We start from the raw sequence: 24,879 nt of genomic DNA, 5'->3' as shown, positions 1-24,879 counted from the left end.
TTGAACTCTTTGGCCTGAATGCCAAGCGTCATGTTTGGAGGAAACCTGGTACCATCCCTACGGTGAAGCATGGTGGTGGCAGCATCATGAACGGAGCAAAGTACAGAGAGATCCTTGATGAAAACCTGCTCCAGAGCACTCAAGACCTCAGACTGAGGTGAAGGTTCACCTTCCAACAGGACAACGACCCTAAGCACAAAGCCAAGACAATCCAGGAGTGGTTTCGGGACAAGTCTCTTAATGTCTTTGAGTGGCCGAGCCAGAGCCCGGACTTGAACCCAATCGAACATCTCTGGAGAGACCTGAAAATAGCTGTGCATTAACGCTCCCCATCCATCCTGACAGAGCTTGGGAGGATCTGCAGAGGTGTGCCAAGCTTGTAGCGTCATACCCAAGCTGACTCGAGGTTGTAACCGCTGCCGAAGGTGATTCAACAAAGTACACTGAGTAAAGTGTCTGAATTCTTATGTAAATGTGATATTTCAGTTTTTTTTATACTTTTGCAAAAATGTATAAAAAACTGTTTTTGCTTTGTCTTTATGGGGTAGTGTGTAGATTGATGAGGGGGAAAAAAAACAATTAAAATCATTTTAGAATAAGGCTATAACGTAGCAAAATGTGGAAAAAAATCAAGGGGTCTGAATACTTTCCGAATGTGCTGTATGCTCGGTGTAACACTGACCTTATTAAGCCCCTGCCCTTTGGGCTGAAGGTCCCTCTCAGACCCCAAGTCAGCTTAGGCCCTGAGCAAAGATAGACATCCTGTTCCTGCCCTGAGCAGATCCACTGGTTGTCAGTGTCTCCCCGGAGAGGAACGTGAGCAACATCCGTAGATCGGCCCACACAACTGCCTAAAGCCTTTGGAAAAGAAGTGCTCACGTGTCCCCTCGAGACGCACACTCCCGTTTTTTTTTCTTCTTCTCCAAAATTTTTAACAAACTTTTTGTGCTTCACTCCCTGATCTGACAACACTAAAACTAGCTATAAAGCAGGTGGCAAATGGCTTAACACAGAGCAGTGTTGTGGTCTCTCTGTTATAGTGAACAGCTCTGCATTCTTTGGCTTGTGACTTGCAATCCAACCAACGCCAGTGTAGGGGATAATGGTTATTCATTCACTATTCACTCCTCCTCCATCCATCTCTCTCTCCCCCATCTGAAAAGTGGAGTTTCCCACAAGCTGTGGCTCAGCTAGATTAGTGGCTGGGAGAGAGAACACCTGCAGGAGTCTGACACCTGTTTAAGGCCAGTGGAGCCTGGGAACACAAGAGAGCAATAACCCAACCCCTCACACACACACACACACACACACACACACACACACACACACACACACACACACACACACACACACACACAACCCCCCTATTTAATCACCGCACCTTACCTCACTCGACAGCCCCAACTCACAACCACTCCCCTCCCCTTTCTGCTCCCCACTACCACAATTGCCATGGCTCCCCGTTTCCCTCCTGTCCCTTCCAGCCTCAGTTGCTCAGTGGCCGGTGCCCAAGCTCCTGGTGCCGTATTACGAATCTGTTCAAATAAAACCAGACGCCCACATAAACGCAGGCCAGCGGTGGCTCTGGAGGAAGAGCAGTGCTCCATGCTGAGGACAGGCACAAACGCTCTGTTGTGTGCAAATCATGAACTCAGCAACACAACTCACCAGCCCCACAGGGCCTTGTGTATCTCATTACTGCAATTCAATGGGCAGGTAGATAATGTGGTTGCTTTGAAGGAATCATTTTGTACTGGACAGCACATAATAAGGTTGGACCACACACTAAAACTTGAAGATCAAATTATAAGTGGACAAATACCAATGTGCACTTATGGGATCTGTTTGTTCTTTCTGATCTGGGAGATGTGAATGATTATTCTAACTTCTCAAGCCCTTTGTTTACTATGACTCCAGTGAGTGCACAAAACAATATCTTTCAGAGGCCAATTTCCATAAACCAGGGGTTTCTTCTGTGAATGTCCTGGTTGCACCAAACAATACGGCACTAAAACACCCACTCTCTAGTCAGGTCACCACAACACCAGCTTGTTAGCTGTCCTTACAGAGCAACTAACTTTCACAGTCCCGTGTCAGAATTAGACATTCATCCATTGTTCTCAAATTTAAAAGTTGTTGCAAACATCAAATTGTTTAATGTTAAGTTCGGCATTAACTCTAAAATCTTAAGGTTAGGCATTAACTCCGAATGGTTAAGGTAAGAGTTAAGCTTTGGGATACACTTAAAACAAAAATCTCAAACAAACTTCCTATCGCTGGATTCAAACATGCAACCTTTGGCACCTGAGGCAGATGTTCATCCACATTTCTCAGACATCAAATGTCGAACCTTTGGAATCAGAGGCAGATGCTTACGCCCATCCGCCATCCCTGTCCACAGTGCCCTAACAAAACTGAATCACTGTTGCCCCTAGTGGCCAGTTTCCACATCATCTCCCGACGCCCTCAGATATGGATGGATGTCGAATACTGACTTGTATCACAGGTGGCCTGGCTGCACAGAGAGGGGAGACTTTGCCTTAAATGTTTATCATAGTACAAATGTGTACGAGTACACACAGCAGTGTTCGAGAATATTGAACCGTTGGCTTGCACACTTTTCAAATTCTCAGCGCAGCTCAAGCAATTTCTCCAACTGTCAACATGTTCAAATAAATAGAAGACGTGTACCGGAGCGGCGTTGGTTGGGAATTGTGGGGAGGTGCGTCTTCGGGTGTGCATCAGACTATTGAGTCTCAGCATCTGTGGACTATGCTTTACGCTTTAGTGGTGACATCACCCCTGAGTTGGTGTTCAGGCTGCAGTGTGATGACAGGCATCTGTGCTTAGACAGGTAGGCTGCCAAGCCTCCTCCTTTGCTGCCAGGCTGGCAGAGGGAGTTACACACACACACACACACACACACACACACACACACACACACACACACACACACACACACACACACACACACACACACACACACACACACACACACACACACACACACACACACACACACACACACACACACACAGAGGGTGTGGCCTTGATCCTTGGTGTGGCTCATCTGCACACAGCTTTGGCTCTCTCCCCAGGTTGCACCAGCAGGCCTGCACTCAGAGGGAGAGGGAGTCCAGATCACCAGTACCCAGGCTCCATGGCAGCCATCCGCCCATGGCAGTCCCAAACCATATGTGTCTTGTACCACCGTGCCAGAACACCAGACTCATTTACAATTAGTGTAGCACCACATTAGGTCAGGGACGCTTGAGTGCATAGCTCTGGTTGGATGCTTAGAGTCACAACATTATTGCCATGCTGGAAACCATGTGTGTGCATGTATTCCTTCTCTCCTCATCTTTCTCTGCCTCAACTTTTTTCAAGACCAGCCATATCCTCCTTCTGACTTAAGGGCAAAAGTATAAAACATTCCCATATACTGTAATGTGAAGTGGGTGAGGTAATGTTAGACACATGTTAAAAGGCCACTTCAGGAGAAACTACTTGCCAATTTGCTTATGACACATAATAAGGATTGTATTGCCTTACACTGAACAGTGAGTGGCATTATGACTCATGGTAAAATATTATAATTATGCTATCCTAACTATACCCCAGCATTACTCAACAATTATGAGTGATTTAGCCTGAGACACACTGCCACTCTGTGCAACCATCATCCAACCAATAACCTGCCTACTAAGTCGTAAGACACTCCTGTTCAGTAATCTCTCCACTGGCCGATTGACTGTGAGGTGAGTTGTGGAACTCAATACACCGCATTCCGTTGTCTTACACCATTGCGGCTGCCTCCATGAAGGAGAATACCAGAGATAGCGAAAAAGAAAAGTGGGGGGAGTAAGCCTAAGCCAGAATTTACATAACTGAGGTTCCGGAGGCCTCACTGTTATGCTGACCACAAGACCTGTTAATACAATAAACAGCTGCATGCCGAGAGATTGTGGCCTTTTTCATTTTTCATTCAGTGTTTATTTCCCATTGACCCCCATGTCTGTCTGAACATCTGTTCAGCTGGACTGACTGACCGAGTTGAGGTGGTCCAGGCACTAAGCTGCAGTCTGTCAACAGATGTGGGAGAGAGGACCCACAGAGGAATTCGCTAGCTCGCTAGGGGGGATAGGAAAACAATAACAAAAAAACGGGTTTTGCAAGAGGTCCCTTGATAGGTCTAGAAGGGTGGACATGGAATATATACCTGTTTACTATTATTTAATCCAACGAGTTGATTGGAAGTCATGTTATTTATTTGTTTTTTGCGCTTTGTAACTACAGCGTATGATCATGTAAAAATCTGACAATAGGCTGATACTCAGGGCCTTTTCTTCTGTCATTTTCAAAGGGACTTTTTAAGTAGCCTACATGATTCTTTGCTTGGTCTAAGGTATTAAAAAAAATATGCTAAAGTGGCCTATATAGAGTAAAATGTTGTGATGATTTCAATTAAGGCCAGACAAGACACCCTAGTAAGGGTAATTTTTTCTCCCTTAATCATATCACAACTAACCTTTACCAGTTGAATGTGGACACAAATGTTTAACTTTTTTGTATTACAATTCGTTTTAAATATTGTACAGAAATATGCAAATGATGTGATACCTCATTAAATATGTGCATATTTGTATATCACAAAAAAAAACATTCTAGATACTGGATGAAGTCAGCCTAAATATGTTGGTTTCTTTTTGTTACGATACTCCAGGACTGAATGTATACATAGCTGTTTGTGGATAAAGACTTTTTTCATCTTTCCAGCAGTAAAATACTAAAGAAAGGTATGTAAAATGCATTTTTGGCTTATCTTATAGAAGAAAAATGTCATCCCCAAAATGTTTTGGACAACATATCAACAATTCTCTATGCATGTCTGGAGATGATGTCTAAGGATAACCACACACAATTTGGTGAATGCAGATGCTTCTGAGGCCGAGAACAATTTGTTGGCATGTGGGGAGAGTGAGTGGGAAGAGACTTTCGGAAAATGACAAAGACAAGTACACTGATTTTAAACTACCAAACACTTATTTAGACCCAATCACCATCTCTTCAAAGTAATTCTCTACATACAGTATAGTCCAGTTTGTAAAATTCTCTATGAAATGTGTTTTTGAATTGTGTGATTCAATTATGGAAATGATGGATGTCCAGTGGTGCCTGAAATGATTAACATCCTTGATAAAGATGAGCAATAATGACTGTATAAAATAAATAGCTAACATACTGAGCTACATGTGTATTGTTTGCTACAAAAAATAGGGAAATTATATGACATGAATACAATTGTTCAGAGATTTTGTTTAACAATTAATACATTTTCCTCCAAATTATTGACACCCCTAAAGATTCTTATAAATAGATTAGTCAAAATTGGTATTTGGTCCGATATTGCTAGCACGCAATCACTACATCAAGCTTGTGACTACAAATTTGTTGGATGCATTGCAGTTAGTTTTGGTTGTGTTTCAGATCATTTTGTGCCCAATATAAATAAAGTTAAATAAGGTATTGTGTCATTTTGAAGTCACTTTTATTGTAAATAAGAATATGATATGCTTCTAAACACTTCTACATTGATGTGGATGCTACGATGATTATGGATAATCCTGAATGAATCGTTAATATTGATTAGTGAGAAAGTTACAGAGGTTCAATAATCATACCCCCAAGACATGCTGACCTCTCACTATTACCAATAACAAGCATTTCTTGGCTGTAAGATGTTTGACCCTCTGTAACTTTCTCACTCATCATTATTCACGATTCATTCAGGATTATCTGTAATCATTTTTGAGAAAATTAGCCAACCCAGCGATTAATTTCCTCATCCTCGTTGGGCAGTAAGGGTGCTATGAAAAAACATGAACAAACACTCTAAATGTATTTAATAGTTTTTTCCCTCATCAATCTACACCCATAATGACAAAGCAAAATCTATATAAAAGTATATTCAATTTTTTTACTGATATATAACATTTACATAAGTATTCAGACCCTTTACTCAGTACTTTGTTGAAGCACCTTTGGCAGTGATTACAGTCTTGAGTTGTCTTGGGTATGACGCTACAAGTGTCGCACACCTGCATTTGGGGAGTTTCTCCCATTCTTCTCTACTGATCCTCTCAAGCTCTTGGCATTCAGGCCAAAGAGCTCAATTTTGGTTTCATCAGACCAGAGAATCTTGATTATCATGGTCTGAGAGTCCTTTAGGTGCCTTTTGACAAACTTCAAGCAGGCTGTCATGTGCCTTTTACTGAGGAGTGGCTTCCGTCTGACCAATCTACCATAAAGGCCTGATTGGTGCAGTGCTGCAGAGATGGTTGTCCTTCTGTAAGTTTCTCCCATCTCCACAGAGGAACTCTAGAGCTCTGTCACCTCCCTGACCAAGGCCCTTCTCCCCCGACTGCTCAGTTTGGCCAGGCGGCCAGCTCTAGGAATGGTCTTTTTTATTATTTATACTTTTGCAAACATTTCTAAAAACCTGTTTTTGTTTTGTCATTATGGGGTATTGTGTGTAGATTGATGAGGACATTTCTTTTTATTTAATCAATTTTAGAATAAGGCTGTAATGTAACACAATGTGGAAAAAGTGAAGGGGTCTGAATACCTTCCAAATGCACTGTAACATTCCATTTACATAAAAGATAGAGATTTGGTTGTAAAAAGGCAAACTTTTTGTTCATGGCACATTAATTCTACTGTATTTTAATGTGTTTGTTTCGGTAATGGCAATTATACCAGCTCTATTACTGTACTTTTAAAGTGATATATCTTGAAAACATGATTGCTGACATGCAAAACAATTTGGGTCTATATCAACAATTGACTAATGTAAAGCAAATACCAAAAGAACGTTTTTGGTCAGAGTTTTTCTTGAACCTTTTTAGATATTTTTGGGGGTGGGACTGCAATTTGCACCATGTCTGTAGAATCACCCATATATGTAGAGATGCATGATAAACTAGATAGCTAACTGTGTTGTCACCCATGAAGGTGTGTTCAATCATCTAGCATAGTTAGCACCCATGCTAAATTAGAATGCTGTTAGCGTATTCCAAAAGAGGACAGCTTCACCATTTGCAAAGCCAAAAAACTATAAACATTATAGCTCCAATTATGGTTGGTGTAAGCTTTGAAGGTAGTAAAATCCTGATGAGAGATGTTCCATAAAGGTACTGAAATGAACAACAACCAAACCAGATGCTGATGTAGCAACGCCTCTATGCGTATGTCTGTGTGTGTGTGAGAGAGAGAGAGAGAGAGAGAGAGAGCAGCACATGCATTCTCCTTGGCTGAGAGTCCAAACCCCCACTTCAGGACCCTGGACAGCACATGGTCTTACTGTATCTGCTCAAAAACCCTCTACTGTACATTCATGTGCATTGGCAGAGAGCAGCAGCACAGTATGCTATAAGTGTTAACACATGCCTATGTTACAGACAACCACTCTCTGTCACATAGGGCCTAGGCCAAAACATCAAGAGCTGTTCTCCACAGTAAAACCTAAACATGTACGGTGCTTATGTTTTCAATAAGCTTTTTAGCAAGTCAACAGTTTGAAAGTGATCAAGTTGAAGTCACACCCCAGTAACAGTAGCCTAACACATCTGACCTCCTACCAGAGCAGACATAAAGGATTCCAGACAGGGGCTGATCTGAAGAACTAGTCCTTATGCACCACATTACTATGTAGTAGGTCTAATCCTATTACAGGAAGTACTGGTCTTTCCAGCAAACTTTATCTACCACAATTAACTCATGCAGACAACATTAATGTCAGGAAAAGAGACATCATCTGGAGAGCTACTTGGAGTTTGACCTTTATATAACAAACTTTATATAGGTCACTGAACTCTGAATTGTTACAGAGCAACGTTTACCTCAAGTGTCTAACCTATATCATATAACCATAACATTGCACTTAATGGAATATAGTGAACAAGAGGTATTCTTCTTACCTGACTCGTTTTGCTTCTGCTCGTCAGCATTGATGTTGATGACTTGGATGGGGAATCCATCTGGGCCCACAGTGGCTGGAGCGCTGGTGGTCAAGGGAGTAAATGTGAAGTACTCTGTATCGATATCTGTGGTGGTGTCTTGGCCTTCAGTCAAGGATTCACTAGGGGACTCAGGAAAGTGAGTGGTGGACTCTTCAATGACCTGATCACCTGAGCTCACATCCTCAACTGACGTCTCACTGTCGATGAGAATGGCGGCTGCTGTTGGGTTCACTGAGGAAGATTCCTTAGAGGTCACGGTTGCATGTGAAGTGGTGGTAGTGGGATCACTTGGTGGGTTCTGTGTTTGACTCGCATCCTCCTTGTACAGAATGGCTGGTGTCTCTACATCCTGAGGAAGAGGTTTCTGTGTGGGCTCAGCTTTAGAAGCGCCTTCTGTCTCAGCCGGGTGAGTGACAACTTGTATGATTGAGTATTGGGATGAGGGTGTGGTCGTGGCATCAGTTGCTGAGCCATCTAAAGGATTTGATGATGACTTTATTGGTATTGCTGATCTCGTAGTTCCTGATTGTGTTGGGGTGGTGGTCTCCATGCCGGTGTTGGGCTCTGTATCACACACGATGGTGGTAATCATGGTTGTTTCATCCATGACAGTGGTGGGAGAGGTGCTTGTTGAGGGATCGTCATGCACCGCTTGGGTTGGCGGAACGGGTGGGGTACCTTCTACAAATCCTGCAGTTCCAATCTCACCAACATAGTCTGGGGAGGGGGTCATTGAATGAAGGCCCTCCTCAGAGTATGGCTCTCTTTCTGGGTACACTGTCGTGCCAGCGGGACTGGATGAATCAGTGTGGGGGCTAAGTGTGCTTCTGTCCTCAGTGTTTACTGTCACTGTAGATGATGCCCTTGGTGTAGGTGACAAGGTGACCGCAGCAGTGGAGCCCAGGTCAACGATGGTTTCGGGACCCATTCCAGTGCCCTCCACATCTTCAGTGAATAAGGTCACAACCATACTGGGAGTGACAGTGGATATTGTGGGTGGGGTAGTTTCAGTGATGACTGCATTAGGGGATCCCTCAAGGACCTCTGCTGTTGTGGGCGGGGCAGTGGCCTCGACTTCCCTATGATCAATGAGTTGAGAAGAAGTTCCACTTACAGACGCATCTGGAGTGGCGGAGGCCATCACCATTGTGGAATCGTCTGTGGTTTCAAGAGTGGAGGGCTGTTTAGTTACATGTAGACTGGACTCATATGTAGTGTTCTCAGTACTAACAGGTTCATCTTTAGTTTTCTCAGTGGTGATTGGTTCAGTTGGTTCGGTTGTCGAAACTGATTGGGTGTCTATCAGGTCAGAGGTAATCTCTGCAGTGATCCCTTCCAGGGTGGTTTCCTCTGTGTTTCCGTGAGCAAACATGGGTTCTGTGCTTGGAGAGGCCTCTAGAAGAATGTCAGGCTGAACTGTGCCCACTTCGATCACATAGTGATTTTCTGGTTCTTCTGTGGGCTCAGCCAATCTCTCCCCAGACCCTGTGCTCGATGGCTGGGCCAAGGCGGTATCTACGGACACTTCAGGCGTGGCATCTTCTACCTGGACGACTGCAGTGGCCTGAGGGGGAGCAGGGAAGGTAGAATCACCAGGATGTGGACTTCCTGTTGTGGATGGAGCTTGGAACGTGTCTCCACGGGGAGGGACCGACTCCACATGGCTTGGACTTTCCTCAAAGTTATCAACGTTGTAATCGGGGAAGGATGTTGTTGTGAAAATGTCACCATCTTGTTTTGCAGCGGCAGTGATGTGTGGTGAGGTCACCTCCTCAAGATCGCCTTCATGTGTTACCGGGGTGGGGCGAGGCGATACCATGCTGGTTGAGAAGATAGACGAATGGGCTGCTGTTTCGTCTGATTCTCCGGTCTCTGAAACAAATTCAAAACTTGGGGTCTGAGTAATGCTGCCTCTGTCCAGGGGAGAGAGAGCTGTGGTGGGACCAATGGCGGATGTGGCCAGCATGGGGGGGGACGTGGTAGCACCCTCCACAGACACTTCCACCCAGGTCATCTGATTTATCAGCTTCTTCCTAGCTGAGGATAGAGAAAGATAAATAAAGTGTATTACTGTCAAATAAATCCCCAGACAAAAAAAACAGCAGACCAAAATAACCAATGACCAGCATTGGAACATTTTACCAGGCCCAAAAATACTTTGTTACTTAAGATCAGAGTGATAAATAGACAGTAAATGAATATCCCAGCGTTTTATTTTTGGACCACATAACTATTTAATCTGGGATCTTTCATTCTATTTTCAAACTATCCAGTTCCTGTCTGAGGCTCCTTGGCTGGCACCAGAATGGCACGTTTGTCTTGGCTATACCTTGCCAACTCACTCAGTCCACCAGGTTTCACACAGCACTACCCACTCACAATGCAGCACACACACTGTTACATGGCACAACGCCAGTGTAGACTTCAGTATGAACCCTACAGTTAGAAGTAGTCTTTAGAAATAACATGACACTTAGAGAGACATCATTGTCTTGTGGGACTTACCCACAAAGCTTTGACAGCTACTGTTTCTACCCCTGGTCCAATAATAAATTCACCCTTACTCTCTAAGAAATAATGATATCATTCTGAAATGTTATGGAGGAGACTCTGGAGAATCGGCTTTGGAAGGAGTTTCACAGCATCCACCCCAGAGACTTGTGATCATAACAAGGGTGGACATTACCAAGCAATGGTTGTAAACTGTATCTTGAAGTCCAATATTATCATGTTGAGCCACTCTGAATGTTCTTTTCCCCCATTCCCACCACTAACATGGGCTAATTTACCTCGCTAAGGCAGATAATGTAGGTGAGGTCATTTTCAAAGCTTTCTATTTCAGTGCACACTTTGAACATTCATTTTACATTTCCTATTGTGTCTATGGGCATTCGTGGGGCCATTTAAGAGTAAATTAAACAGCATATAAACTTTTCGGCATCTTCTGTTGTGGTTTCGTGGAGTGGCCCTGAGTCTTGTCTTCTGGTCTCTTCCATGCCTGTCCTCCCACAGTCTCTGTGTTTACTAGTGTTTCCCTCCCTGTGGTCCAGCTCCTGATTTTTATATTTATTTGTAGTCACTTGGTCTGCTACTCCAGTATTCATAATAAATAGACTAATCATAATTATGATCCCTCCCTATAAGTTACAGCACCGTTTGAATAATAGAGGTTAAGCTGCTAAGAGACTGAGTTCCTCCCAGACTGCTTTGTGACTGGATCAAAGCTTGATTGTTCAGAAGGCACATCCTTGCTTGTTATCACCCTGTCCCAATGTCTGACCCCCTCACACTCTTCACTCATACTCTTTCTCTCTCTCTCTCTCTCACTCTCTCGCTCTCTCTCTCTCATATACTGTACAGACACAGGCACAGACAGTGTGACAGTTTCAGTATTCTCTCCTCAGTGGCGCGACACAGACTGTGTAAAGCAGACAGCAACTGTTCAGCATTACGTACTTGCCCTCCTTCTCCACACAGCTATCTCTAATGTAAGGTTTGAGAAACTTTTTTCACTAACAGGAGAAATAGACCCTGGTCTATAAGAAAGCAGAGGGATTGCATTATCTCACTGATGTTTGTGTGCGGTCACTTTTACTGGGGCCTTTGTTTTCTCCAGTCCAGGGACCAATTATCCCTCCATTTTCATCCTCTGCCACTCTTTCATCTAACTGACTAATGTTTATACAACATCTTCTTTGGTGTTTTTGTGTTCCTGCAAAGGGAAATTGTGAAGAATTCCAGCCAATGGAAAAGGGGTTACTTGAAAAGCACTTAGGTGAGAACAAAACCAAAAAAGCACTGAGAGCGCTAAAATGGAATACACAAAGCGGGAGGTCAGGGTGCCCTGTTTGTGTGACCTCCTAACCCTGTGGGGACTTATCACACAGAGAGCTAGCGTCTCTCAGGGAGACCCAATAGCCTGGTAGGGGGCAGCTTATCTCGCTGACCCTCTTTTAAAAAGATGGAAAGGCCAGGTCAGAGGTCACCGAGGCTGACTGGCTTTAGAAGTCCGGCCAGGAGCTTCGTCCATTAACCTAACGTCTGTTCCGATAACTACCAAGTGAGAGCGATGGAAAAGGGGCAACTCTGACAGCTGAAACAATCTGAAAGAGGAAGAAAGAGAGAGATAGGCTGACAGGTGCTGTATCTGCACTTTTCGTCACACGGATATAGTCATGTTTAGATGCAGTTGATCTAACTTCGATCAAATAAGTACAGTGCCTTCAGAAAGTAATCATACCCCTTGACGTTTACATTTTTTGGGGGGGGTGGATCAGCTTTAATGGATTGTGGCTTCTATCAATGTAATTGTCTGCATCATTTCTAATCCCCTTTATATAATGTTTTTTATTTGTAAATTATTATTTCCATCTTTACTATTTTCCCCCTTAACCTACCACTCTAATTGGAGTAAACTAATTAAATATATGTTCCTTCTTTATTTTGTTGTGTTACACTCTGAATTCAAAATGGATTAAATCAAAACATTCTCACCCATCTACACACAATACCAGATAATTACAAAGTGAAAACCCATTTTTAGACATTTTTGCCATTTATTGATGTATTCACACCCCTGTGTCCCGACTTTGCAGAAGCACCTTTGGCAGTGATTACTGCTGTAAGTTTTTCTGGGTAAGTCTTTAAGAGTTTTCCACACCTGGATTGTGCACGATTTGCCCATTATTATTTTCAAAATTGTCCAAGCTCTGTCAAATTGGTTGTTGATCAACCATTTTCAGGTCTTGCCATAGATTTTCAAGTAGATTTAAGTCAAAACTGTAAGTCGGCCACTTAGGAACATTCATTGTCTTCTTGGTAAGTAACTCCAGTGTAGATGTGGCCTTGTGTTTTAGGTTATGGTCCTGCTGAAAGGTGAATTAATCTGCCAGTGTCTGGTGGAAAGCAGATTGAAACAGGTTTTCCATTAGGATTTTGCCTGTGTTTAGTTCCATTCCATTTCTTATTTATTCGGAAAAATTCCCCAGTCCTTAACGATTACAAGCATACACATAACATGGTGCAGCCACCACTATGCTTGAAAATATGAAGAGTGGTATTAGGAAATGTGTTGTATTGGATTTGCCTCAAACATAACACTTTGTGTTCAGGACAACAAGTTAATTGCAAGTTAATTGCTTTGCCACATTTTTTGTTGTAAATAGGATGCATGATTAGGATTATTCTTTTTTTTTACCAGGCAAGTCAGTTAAGAACTCATTCTTATTTTCAATGACAGCCTAGGAACAGTGGGTTAATTGCCTTGTTCAGGGGCAGAATGACAGATTTGTACCTTGTCAGCTCAGGGATTTGAACTTGCAACCTTTCGGTTACTAGCCCAATGCTCTAACCACTAGGCTACCCTGCCGCCCAGGCTTCCTACTTTTTCCTCTGTCAATTGGGTTAGTATAGTGGAGAAACTACAGTGGCTTGCGAAAGTATTCACCCCCCTTGGCATTTTTCCTATGTTGTTGCCTTACAACCTGGAATTAAAACAGATCTTTGGGGGGGTTTGCATCATTTGATTTACACAACATGCCTACCACTTTGAAGATGCAAAATATTTTTTATTGTGAAACAAACAAGAAATAAGACAAAAAAACTGAAACCTCCCCAAAGTCAATACTTTGTAGAGCCCCCTTTTGCAGCAATTACAGCTGCAAGTATCTTGGGGTATGTCTCTATAAGCTTGGCACATCTAGCCACTGGGATTTTTGTCCAATCTTCAAGGCAAAACTGCTCCAGCTCCTTCAAGTTGGATGGGTTCCGCTGGTGTACAGCAATCTTTAAGTCATACCACAGCTTTTCAATTGGATTGAGGTCTAGGCTTTGACTAGGCCATTCCAAGACATTTAAATGTTTCTCCTTAAACCACTCGAGTGTTGCTTTTTGCAGTATGCTTCGGTTCATTGTCCTGCTGGAAGTTGAACCTCTGTCCAGTCTCAAATCTCTGGAAGACTGAAACAGGTTTCCCTCAAGAATTTGAATACACATGCACGCACCACTTTTCCATTTTTTGTTTTTTTGAATTATTTGAAACAAGTAATTTTTTTTTCATTTCACTTCATCAATTTGGACTATTTTGTGTATGTCCGTTACATGAAATCCAAATAAAAATACATTTAAATTACAGGTTGTAACACAACAAAATAGGAAAAATGCCAAGGGGGATGAATACTTTTGCAAGGCACTGTACAATGTTGTTGATCCATCCTTAGTTTTCTCATATCACAGCCATTAAATTCTGTAACTGTTTTAGAGTCACCATTGGCCTCATGGTGAAATCCCTGAGCGGTTTCCTTCCTCTATGGCAACTGAGTAATTAAGAACGCCTTTATCTTTGTAGTGACTGAGTTTATTTATACATCATCCAAAGTGTCATTAATAATTTCATCATGCTCAAAGGGATATTTAATGTAAAAAAATATATATTTTTACCCATCTACCAATAGGTGCCCTTCTATATGAGGCATTGAAAAACCTCCCGTGGTCTTTGTGGTTGAATCCGTGTTTGAAATTCACTGCTCGAATGAGGGACCTTACAAATAATTGTGTTGGGTACAGAGATGCGGTAGTCATTCATGCAACTTATTATGTTACTTGTTAAGCACATTTTTACTCCTGAACTTATTTAAGCTTGCCATAACAAAGAGGTTGAATACGTATTGACTCAAGACATTTCAGCTTTTCATTTTTTATTAATTTGTAAATATCTGAAAAACACTTTGGAATTGGGGTGTTGTGTGTAGACCAGTGACCAAAAAAAATCTAAATTTTATCCATTTGAAATTCAGACTTTAACACAACAAAATGTGGAAAAAGTCAAGGGGTGTGAATACTTTCTAAAGGGACCGTATATTATGAAGTATTTTTACAGCTTATATTTGTATATTTTATGAAGGAGTATGTGAGTGTTTTCTCTGCTCAACTGCACCAATGTGGTTATCCAAGGCTAGCCACAGAGAAAGAAAACAAAACCTTTGTCCTGCCTTGAAGTACAGTAATACAGGTAATAAAGCCGGACAGATAATGATTGTGTAGGACTCTCCAATAAACTATTGTTAAATAAATCATTAGTATCAGATTGGGCAATGCATCGAGTTCAAAGGCAGCATGAGTTTAGAATGATGATTTCACACTCCTGTTAGCCAATCCCAATTTGGTTCCAGAGGTAATGGGTGGTAACCCAAAAGGACATGCAGTGAGGTCAGTAATTCACTGAACAGGGCTACACAGTCTAGCTCTAGCACAAAACGCACAACGCTCTACATAGGGGTCCGTTTCATCTGTTTTGTTGAAGGTATCTTCTATCAACAAACAAAAGAAACATGAAAGTGATCATGCAAATAAACCTAACAATTGATTCAAGATGAGTTATAGACATTACATTGCAAGAAGACTGTTTTGTAGATATTTCATTATTTGTGTCAGAGAGCGTGCTGAAAATATGAGGATTGGGGAGGGGTGCAGGAGCTACACCCTAAGAGCGTAACATCACAATTACTCACAGCGCTGGCCTTGAGCAAAAACACTCAACTCTATGAGTAGTGTGCTCATAGAGTGCTCTTTCAAATCCAAAATGTAACATTTGCACATAGATGAGAATATAACAGTAAAATGCCTATGTATGTTTACCTTTGAAGCAGTATGCTCCCAGCTGGGTGATGGGTTCTGGGAAGCCTGTCTGGTTCCTGTAGCGGTACAAGGTCCTGACGCCCAGCAGACCACCGCCACACTGCATTCTGGGTACCGCGACGGGGTGGCGAGCGCTGCCGTCGGCCAGCCAGCCATAGTCACACCTGTCCAGACCCTGTCTCCAGGCGGAGTGGAGCTGACCCGGCGACGCCAGGACAGCGTTCCTGTTCTCACACTCCTCCTTTGCCTCCTCAAACGTCATCTTATGGGTCACAGGTGCGTAGTACACCTCACCTGAGACAAATAGGGATTACATGTAAAAGGCAACTTTCTAGTGACTGAGCATCAGGATGTTTTAATAAAAAGTCTATGTTTGCCATGACTGATTTAGTGTGCTAAAATACTGAACTGTAACTGCTAACACTAACCATAGTGTTATCACTAAGTTATACCTACATTTGAGTTCAGTCCTCACTATTATAAGCATTTGGATTTACCTTTTCATAAACTTCTATGTGACAGTAATATATCCAGTCGATATGGATATGGGGGAATGACTTATCATTCCAATTTGACCATGGTAGCAGTTGCATAGAGATATAGACCCATAATTACAACCCAGTGTCAATGCTGTGGAGGGCTCTGGGCCCAAACGTTCTCCCACTAATTCATTTGGGACTACAGTACAGCATTCATTCCATTATCCTGAGGTGGGCTAGCAATGCTGACTATGTGTTTGCACTCACAAAGACAGTCTGTCTATCATGCCATTAGGTCCCCCACAGTGGGTGTGGCAGTCCATAGTTAATGTAGTCAAATTAATTTATCAAAATGTAGGCCCAAATATCTTTAGTCTCACGCCTGCACTCTTAGAAAACAAGGGTTCCAGAAGGGTTTTTCAGCTGTCCCCATAGGAGAACCCTTTTTGGTTCAAGGTAGAACCCTTTTCCAAAGAGGGTTCTACCTGGAACCAAAAGGGTTCTTCTACCTAGTACCAACAAGGCTCCCACCAAGGTTTCTCCTATCGAGACCTACGAAGAACCCTTTTCGGTTCTAGAAAGAGCTTTTCTTTCTAAAAGTGTGCCTTCAGTTTAGTGGCGTGAGGAGCGATGTAAGAGCTTATAAACGAGCAATGGGGCACGCTGCAACTGAGGTTCAATTTGTCATCAGGCTCAGCATGGAGGATACACAAAAAGATGATAAAGTGTACTGGCAGCTCTGAAGCTTTTCCTTTATGGTGCCAGCAGCATTTAAAGCTCCCATTATCACATAGTTTCTGGTGTCTTTTTTTTTGTTGAGCCTTTTAGAGCCTGGTCCAATGTTGAGACTGACAACTTGTCTCTGTTGATCGCTGTGATTGTCGGGGAAAAAACATTTGGCACTTTGCTGCTTGTCAAAGTTACATAGAGTTACTGTACCTTTCACTCATTTCTATTTACATACCCCAAAATATGTTATTAACAGTCAACAAAACAAGAAATAGCCCAGTAAATATTTGGAGAGGAAATGCCTCACCAGGTATATTTACTTGCTTACATTAAAATACCAGACAAAGACCTAAATTGTACATTGTCACCTCTTTCCATCTTCAGGTGTAGAGAAACTCACTTCTCCCCTAACTAGCATCAGTGTACTCAGCACCTGTGCGTGGTTCCATTGGATGTGCTGATCCTGCATAGGTTTTCATTGTATGTATCACTAGGCCACTATGTACCACATTTTGCTCTCTCACCATTCAGCTTGTCCACATAACAGTACACATCATAGGTCTCTGTGGCCTTTCGGGGTCCATATGTCCTCACCCCAGGCTTCCCCTGCAGGTTTCCATAGCAGCCAGGTCTCGGTCTAGTGATTGGGTATCTAAACATGAAAAGAAAAGATAAGATAATGTAATTGATCTGCAACTGGAAATGTCATTGTGTCAGTCAACCTATAACCTCACACCATAAAATTATGACAAAGACAAAAGGGACTGGCAGGTGAGTTAGAATACAGCTGGAACTGTCACTGGCTTGAACAAGCTCAGTATATGTGCAGTTCACATTCAGGCCAATGACAACTATAGCAGTGTGTAAACCAAGCAGTTTTATACTTTAGGCCCTGTAAAAACCAGTTACCAGTAGCCTGGGAGCCAGTCCTTTTCTGATTAAACCAAAGATGTCTACTTTGTCTTTGACACAAAATGGACTAGAATATACACTGCTCAAAAAAATTAAGGTAACACTAAAATAACACATCCTAGATCTGAATGAATGAAATAATCTTATTAAATACTTCTTTCTTTACATAGTTGAATGTGCTGACAACAAAATCACACAAAAATAATCAATGGAAATCCAATTTATCAACCCATGGAGTTCTGGATTTGGAGTCACACTCAAAATTAAAGTGGAAAACCACACTACAGGCTGATCCAACTTTGATGTAATGTCCTTAAAACAAGTCAAAATGAGGCTCAGTAGTGTGTGTGGCCTCCACGTGCCTGTATGACCTCCCTACAACGCCTGGGCATGCTCCTGATGAGGTGGCGGATGGTCTCCTGAGGGATCTCCTCCCAGATCTGGACTAAAGCATCCGCTAACTCCTGGACAGTCGGTGGTGCAACGTGGCGTTGGTGGATGGAGCGAGACATGATGTCCCAGATGTGCTCAATTGGATTCAGGTCTGGGGAACGGGCGGGCCAGTCCATAGCATCAATGCTTTCCTCTTGCAGGAACCGCTGACACACTCCAGCCACATGAGGTCTAGCATTGTCTTGCATTAGGAGGAACCCAGGGCCAACCGCACCAGCATATGGTCTCACAAGGGGTCTGAGGATCTCATCTCGGTACCTAATGGCAGTCAGGCTACTCTGGCGAGCACATGGAGGGCTGTGCGGCCCCCCAAACAAATGCCACCCCACACCATGACTGACCCACCGCCAAACTGGTCATGCTGGAGGATGTTGCAGGCAGCAGAACGTTCTCCATGGCGTCTCCAGACTCTGTCACGTCTGTCACATGTGCTCAGTGCGAACCTGCTTTCATCTGTGAAGAGCACAGGGCACCAGTGGCGAATTTGCCAATCTTGGTGTTCTCTGGCAAATGCCAAACGTCCTGCACGGTGTTGGGCTTTAAGCACATCCCCCACCTGTGGACGTCGGGCCCTCATACCACCCTCATGGAGTCTGTTTCTGACCGTTTGAGCAGACACATGCACATTTGTGGCTGCTGGAGGTCATTTTGCAGGGCTCTGGCAGTGCTCCTCCTGCTCCTCCTTGCACAAAGGCGGAGGTAGTGGTCCTGCTGCTGGGTTGATGCCCTCCTACGGCCTCCTCCACGTCTCCTGATGTACTGGCCTGTCTCCTGGTAGCGCCTCCATGCTCTGGACACTACACTGACAGACACAGCAAACCTTCTTGCCACAGCTCGCATTAATGTGCCATCCTGGATGAGCTGCACTACCTGAGCCACTTGTGTGGGTTGTAGACTCCGTCTCATGCTACCACTAGAGTGAAAGCACCGCCAGCATTCAAAAGTGACCAAAACATCAGCCAGGAAGCATAGGAACTGAGAAGTGGTCTGTGGTCACCACCTGCAGAACCACTCCTTTATTAGGGGTGTCTTGCTAATTGCCTATAATTTCCACCTGTTGTCTATTCCATTTGCACAACAGCATGTGAAATGTATTGTCAATCAGTGTTGCTTCCTAAGTGGACAGTTTGATTTCACAGAAGAGTGATTGACTTGGAGTTACATTGTGTTGTTTAAGTGTTCCCTTTATTTTTTTGAGCAGTGTATAATTGATGGTCATCTTTTTTTTTAGGGGGTAGATTAGCTTAGTACTGCAGATATATTGTAGCTTCCATCAATTGAATTGTCTACATCATTTCCAATCCCTAATATAACAAAATATATTTATATACCTGTTGGGGCTCGGGGGCAGTATTGAGACATTTAAAAAAAATATGTGCCCATTTTTAACTGCCTCCTACACCAACTCAGAAGCTAGGATATGCATATTATTAACACATTCGGATAGAAAACACTCTGAATTTTCTAAAACAGTTTGAATGGTGTCTGTAAGTATAACAAAACTCATATTGCAGGCAAAAACCTGTGAAAAATAGATCCAAAAAAATGTGAATTTTGTGACTGTACTATTTAGTGTCATTGTTTTATAGATACCATAGTGAGAAAGGATTCATTTCGCAACACCTACGGCTTCCACTAGATGTCAACGATCTTTATAAAGTTGTTTGAAGCGTCTATGATAAACAGAGAGCAAATTAGAATCCAAGGAAGTTGACATGTCATCACTTCATTTTTTTGCGCCTGCGCATAAATCTGAGAAACGTGAGTTTGTCATCATTTTTTATCTAGACATAGGATAGGTTGTGTGAAAATATTACTGATGTTTAACATTAAAAATGGACCAAAAGATTAATGCTAAACAACATTTGACATGTTTGAACGAACATAAATAGATTATTTACTAGTTTTTTTTTAGCTTTTCGGCGTGATTTTACCAGCCCCCCACCACGTTTTGTGGGAGCATAATGAACGCTAAGTACTTGGTGTTATTTGGACATAAATTATGAACTTTGTCAAAAGAAACCACATTTGTTCCGGACCTGGAATGCCTTCCGGACGTGGGATCCTGCCTTCTGATGGAGATAATCAAAGGTAAGGGGGTATTTACAATGTTATTATCGATTTTAGATGATGCTAACTGTATAGCATAGCCTGTTGTTCTTAGCATAGCACCCCGTTTATTGCAAAATGTGATTTCCCAGTAAAGTTATTTTGAGATCTGGCCATTCGGTAGCAATTACGAGATGATAATATATTATTCTTTGAATGACAATATTATAATTTACCAATGTTTTCGAATAGTAATTTTGTTATGTTCACCGGAAGCATTTCAGAGAAGAAAAAAATCTGAATTTCACGCTACTGTAAAATGCTGTTTTTGGATATAAATATGATCTTGATGGAACAAAAAATGCATGTATTGTATAACATAATGTCCTAGGAGTGTCATCTGATGGAGATTGACAAAAGTTAGTGCATAATTCAAGCTGGTTTCTGCTTTTGGTGACGCCTGACCTTGAATTGAAAATGGATGTTTGTACTTTTGTGGCTATGTACTGTCCTAACATAATCTAACTTTATGCTTTTGCCGTAAAGCCTCTTTGAAAATCGAACAATGTGGTTAGATTAAGGAGATGTTTATCATTTAAATTGTGTAAAATAGTTGATTGTTTGAGAAATTGAAATGATTAGATTTTTGATGTTTTGAATTTCCAGCCTTGTTAGCAATCCCGGCTCGGGGTTCATTGCTAACCTGTAGCCCCAACAGGTTAAAATATATTTTTGTTTATTATTTTCCCTTAACCCTACCACCCCTCCGCTAATTGGAGTAAACGAATGGACAATAACACTTCAGCTTCTATTTCCAGCTTAAACATACTATATACATTATACAGACACAATGTATTTTACAATAGTTATCTTTTGTTTGTTTTTAAATCCCATCCTTCAGCTACCATCAACCCCTCCAATCTATCTCTGAAGACCATCTAGTATTTCTATTTTGCCATATATTTTTAACTGTGCTGTTCATAAAAAATTCTGAACCTATATACATTTTATGGACACAGTATATTTTACATTAGCTATCTTCTTGTTTTTAATCCCACCCTTCAGCTCCACACACAACCCCTCCCATCTATCTCTTAACACCATCCATTTTTTATTTATATTTGACATATATTTTTCAGCTGTGATGTTTCACAAATGTTCTGAGCCTTTCTATTCTCAAAGTTTCTACATATTGTAAATTAAAGATAAAAATATTTGCTAAAAGTTTTATTATATTACTGATCGATTGACTATGACTTTTCAAATCAACCAGTAGTGTTATCTGCAGAGTTAGCTCCAGGTAAATGTTGCACTTCTTCAGCCATTCCTGGACCTGTGACCAAAAACAAGCTACATATGGACAGTACCAAAACAAAAGATCTAATAATTTTGTCTCTTCGCAGCGACATCTGCAAAGCTGGGATGGTTGTGTCCCCCATATATATATATATATATATATATATATATATATATATATAAAACATTCTATTGGTTCCAAGAATTTAGCATAATCATTTACATTGAAAAATTATACGTTTTGAATCTGGCGTTGTTTTGCCTATCAGTTCATAAACCATGTGGCATGGAATCGGTACATCGAAAATCTCTTCCCAACTATTTTGCAATATATATGGCACAGCTGTCAATTTTTTGGTCCTTAAATGAAACTGGTATACTTTTTTATTTGTCACAATTTTCTTTCACCAATTTTGGTCTTTAATGCAGGGCCAAAAGACAAGTTCCATACTTTTTCCCCTTTCTACTTGCCTCTTCTATTTTTGCAGTAATGCTGCAATTAGTTGGTTGTAATTTTGGGTAGAACAGACATTTCCATATATTTTTGTTAGCTGCGTGTGTGACATAACTCCACCAGTCCTATTTATGATATAATTGAATGTTTCTTTATCAATTAGTATATTTGAGTTTAACCACAGTATTTGTTTTACTATTTGTTCTGTCTTTTCTGGTGGATTAAACAGACCAACTTTCTATTTCTTGTTTTAGAAATAGCGATATTTTGGAGATTATTTCATTTTCTTACCTAACTGACAGATCTGCGATCCAACCTGCATCACAGTGGTCAAAGCCGTCCTCATACGCTGATTTCAGCTGGTCAGGCGTGGCAATGGAGGCTCCTACGGTTTGGCAGGCCTGGACAGCGCTCTCATAGTTCATGGTGTACCTGCTGGTGCTTGCCCGGTAGTGAAACACAACACCTGGGAATAAACACATAAAGACAAATTAGGTCCTGTGTAAAAAAAAGTAAAAGAGTACAATTGAATCAGGGGTAATGTCTAAAGCCTTGGTCACATTGCCTGTTTGAAGTGACTCAAATCAAAATTGTTGCATATCCAATTCGAATCTGTTCTTTTTCCTGCAGTCTGAACAGCCAAAAAGCACATGGAATCGGATATTTCAAGCCACATTTCAAACCACCTTCGTAGATGGTTTGAAGACAGATACAAATCTGATTCCATCTATGGCAGGCATTGTTGTCACCTTAGCTTGCTACATAACTTCTGAGATATCAGCCTGCACTACTGCCCACTCACCCGTCATTACAATGAGAACTAGCGTAGCCATGTCAGCAAATTACTTCTGTCTGAACACACACATCCGATTTGGCCACTTGTAACTTGCCGATTGTAGAGTCAGCATTCCCAAACGGATTTGAAAAACTAAAACAATTTGAGCATTAAGGCCTGCATTGTGAACAAGGCTAAATAGCACAAGTGTGAAATAAATCAGGGTCTACGTTTCTTGTGATGATACAGTATATTACAATTTAGTGGAAGATTACTAGAATCCTCTGCAATGACCACAAGATAACTCTGGATGATTTATAGACGATGCCATGGCCCTGACTTCCCATATTTGCGTAAGTAGACTGACTGATGCCTTGATTATAATTGAAGCGAGTTGGAGAGATGGGCAGTTGGGTCTCTGTGAAAGCCAAAGCTATCCCATATCAACCCATACCTGTTTTCAACATATCCCAAATTTGAGCTATGTCTCCCAGATAAAGTAACTCCCAAAATAAAGATGGGGGAATAGAGGCTTATTAAGTTAAGATTTACACCACAGTTCGCTACACAGTTAAATGATAGTGCAGCGGTAATCAGCGGTAATCAGTCTGGTAATATGAGGCTATGGTGCAGATGGCATAGCTTTGGAACTGTTCTATCCAACTTGGAACATAGACTACAAACAACAAGATTCTACTTTTATGGTAACACCTTATTGATGACTGACCGCAACGTGTTTGTCTTTACTCTGATCATGCAGTTTTCCTGATGAGAAGACTCAACGAGCCTATCCACTACCCACTGTTTACAATCAGAAACTGTCTTTAAGAAAACCCATATGAGATACATCTCTAGTGAGAATGTGTGCCTATTGCACAAAATGCAGGAAACCCCTAGTCTACAGTCAACACATGTGCTCCTTCATTTCATCTTTACTGATTGGCACACTGAGGGAAAGTGCTTTGATTTGTCACTAAAACGTATCCGCCACCGCCCAATACATTCAAAGCTTGGCTCATTAACTTCAGAAGTATTAATATTTCTCCAACATGAACTTACCAGGGTGTCAATGTGCCTAGAAGATTTTTGCTCCAGCATAACGGAATGAGCAGAGAAACTGACTATACTTATAACTGTAAATGTTTTGAGTGTGGATTAAGTAAGCATCAGCAAAACCGTTATGCCAAATATAAGCGTCATACCAACAACAACAAAAATTCCATAGCACACAAGACTGAACTGGGCATACTATTATAAGGTTAACCTTCACTTGACCTCTTATACATTTTAGAGAGGTGTAAATAACAGTGGTGAAAAGAGAGAAAAAAACAGATGACACCAACCGTTGACATTGAGGTTGACCGTGTCCTGCGTGTCCTCGATGCCGTACATGACCTCACAGCGGTAGGTGCCGGCATCGCTGGCTCGGAGCTTCACCATGGTCAGAGAAGAATCCCCCACATCCTCTGGGTGGCTGGGCACCGACACGCGGTTCCTGTAGGTGGAGCCTATTTTAATCTTGCCATTTTGGGCCACCAGCACTGTGGATTCCTTTTCCCCATCCATTTTGGTCCATTTGATGCGCAGGTAGTCGGTGCTGGGGGTGGTGCCATTGGCGTTGATGGTGGGCATGGTAGTGGGTATGGTGGAGAAGTGGCACGGCAAAACTACCTTCCCCGAGAGGGAGCCACTCACGGGCCTCGTCATGGTTAATGTGTTGGAGACTGGGAAACAAAGTACAAAAAGTCTAGGTAAGGCAGTCAAAATAGATGATTGTCAAGCAAATAACTGTCAGTCTCACGGTAATTGACCGTTAATTAACATGAACACAATTAGCATCTCCTGGCTTCCACACATAGCCTACAAGCTACTGATGCAGACTTTTGGAACATCTACATTTTAAAAAGTCTAATAAATCCCTGTAATATAGCCTACACCATCACAATAAATCCATTATTTATTTTAGACAGGTCTAAAGAAGCATGATATGAAGAAAATGTAGTCTATTTCAGAAGAACCTAATAGCATATTTTGAGTTGTCCTTATGTTAGGTCCTGATCTGGCTATGCCAAATTGCTG

General features: G+C 41.9%; 1 protein-coding gene across 1 annotated transcript in view; it reads right to left on the bottom strand.

Moving 5' to 3' along the window:
- The window catches only part of LOC106580143 (uncharacterized), a 57,656-nt gene extending 33,149 nt beyond the window's left edge, over positions 1-24,507 (bottom strand). Inside the window, exons 1-5 of the mRNA XM_082966839.1 lie at positions 24,144-24,507; positions 22,317-22,491; positions 17,386-17,513; positions 15,654-15,947; positions 7,977-10,055 (exon numbers count right to left, since the gene is read on the bottom strand). Coding sequence (XP_082822965.1) covers positions 7,977-10,055; positions 15,654-15,947; positions 17,386-17,513; positions 22,317-22,491; positions 24,144-24,507 — 3,040 coding nt within the window. The remainder of the gene's footprint in view (positions 1-7,976; positions 10,056-15,653; positions 15,948-17,385; positions 17,514-22,316; positions 22,492-24,143) is intronic.
- Positions 24,508-24,879: the final 372 nt, after the last annotated feature.

Source organism: Salmo salar, chromosome 20, assembly GCF_965601325.2.
Source record: "Salmo salar chromosome 20, fSalSal1, whole genome shotgun sequence".
Classification (NCBI taxonomy): domain Eukaryota; kingdom Metazoa; phylum Chordata; class Actinopteri; order Salmoniformes; family Salmonidae; genus Salmo; species Salmo salar.
This window is presented reverse-complemented; position numbering and strand designations above follow the sequence as displayed.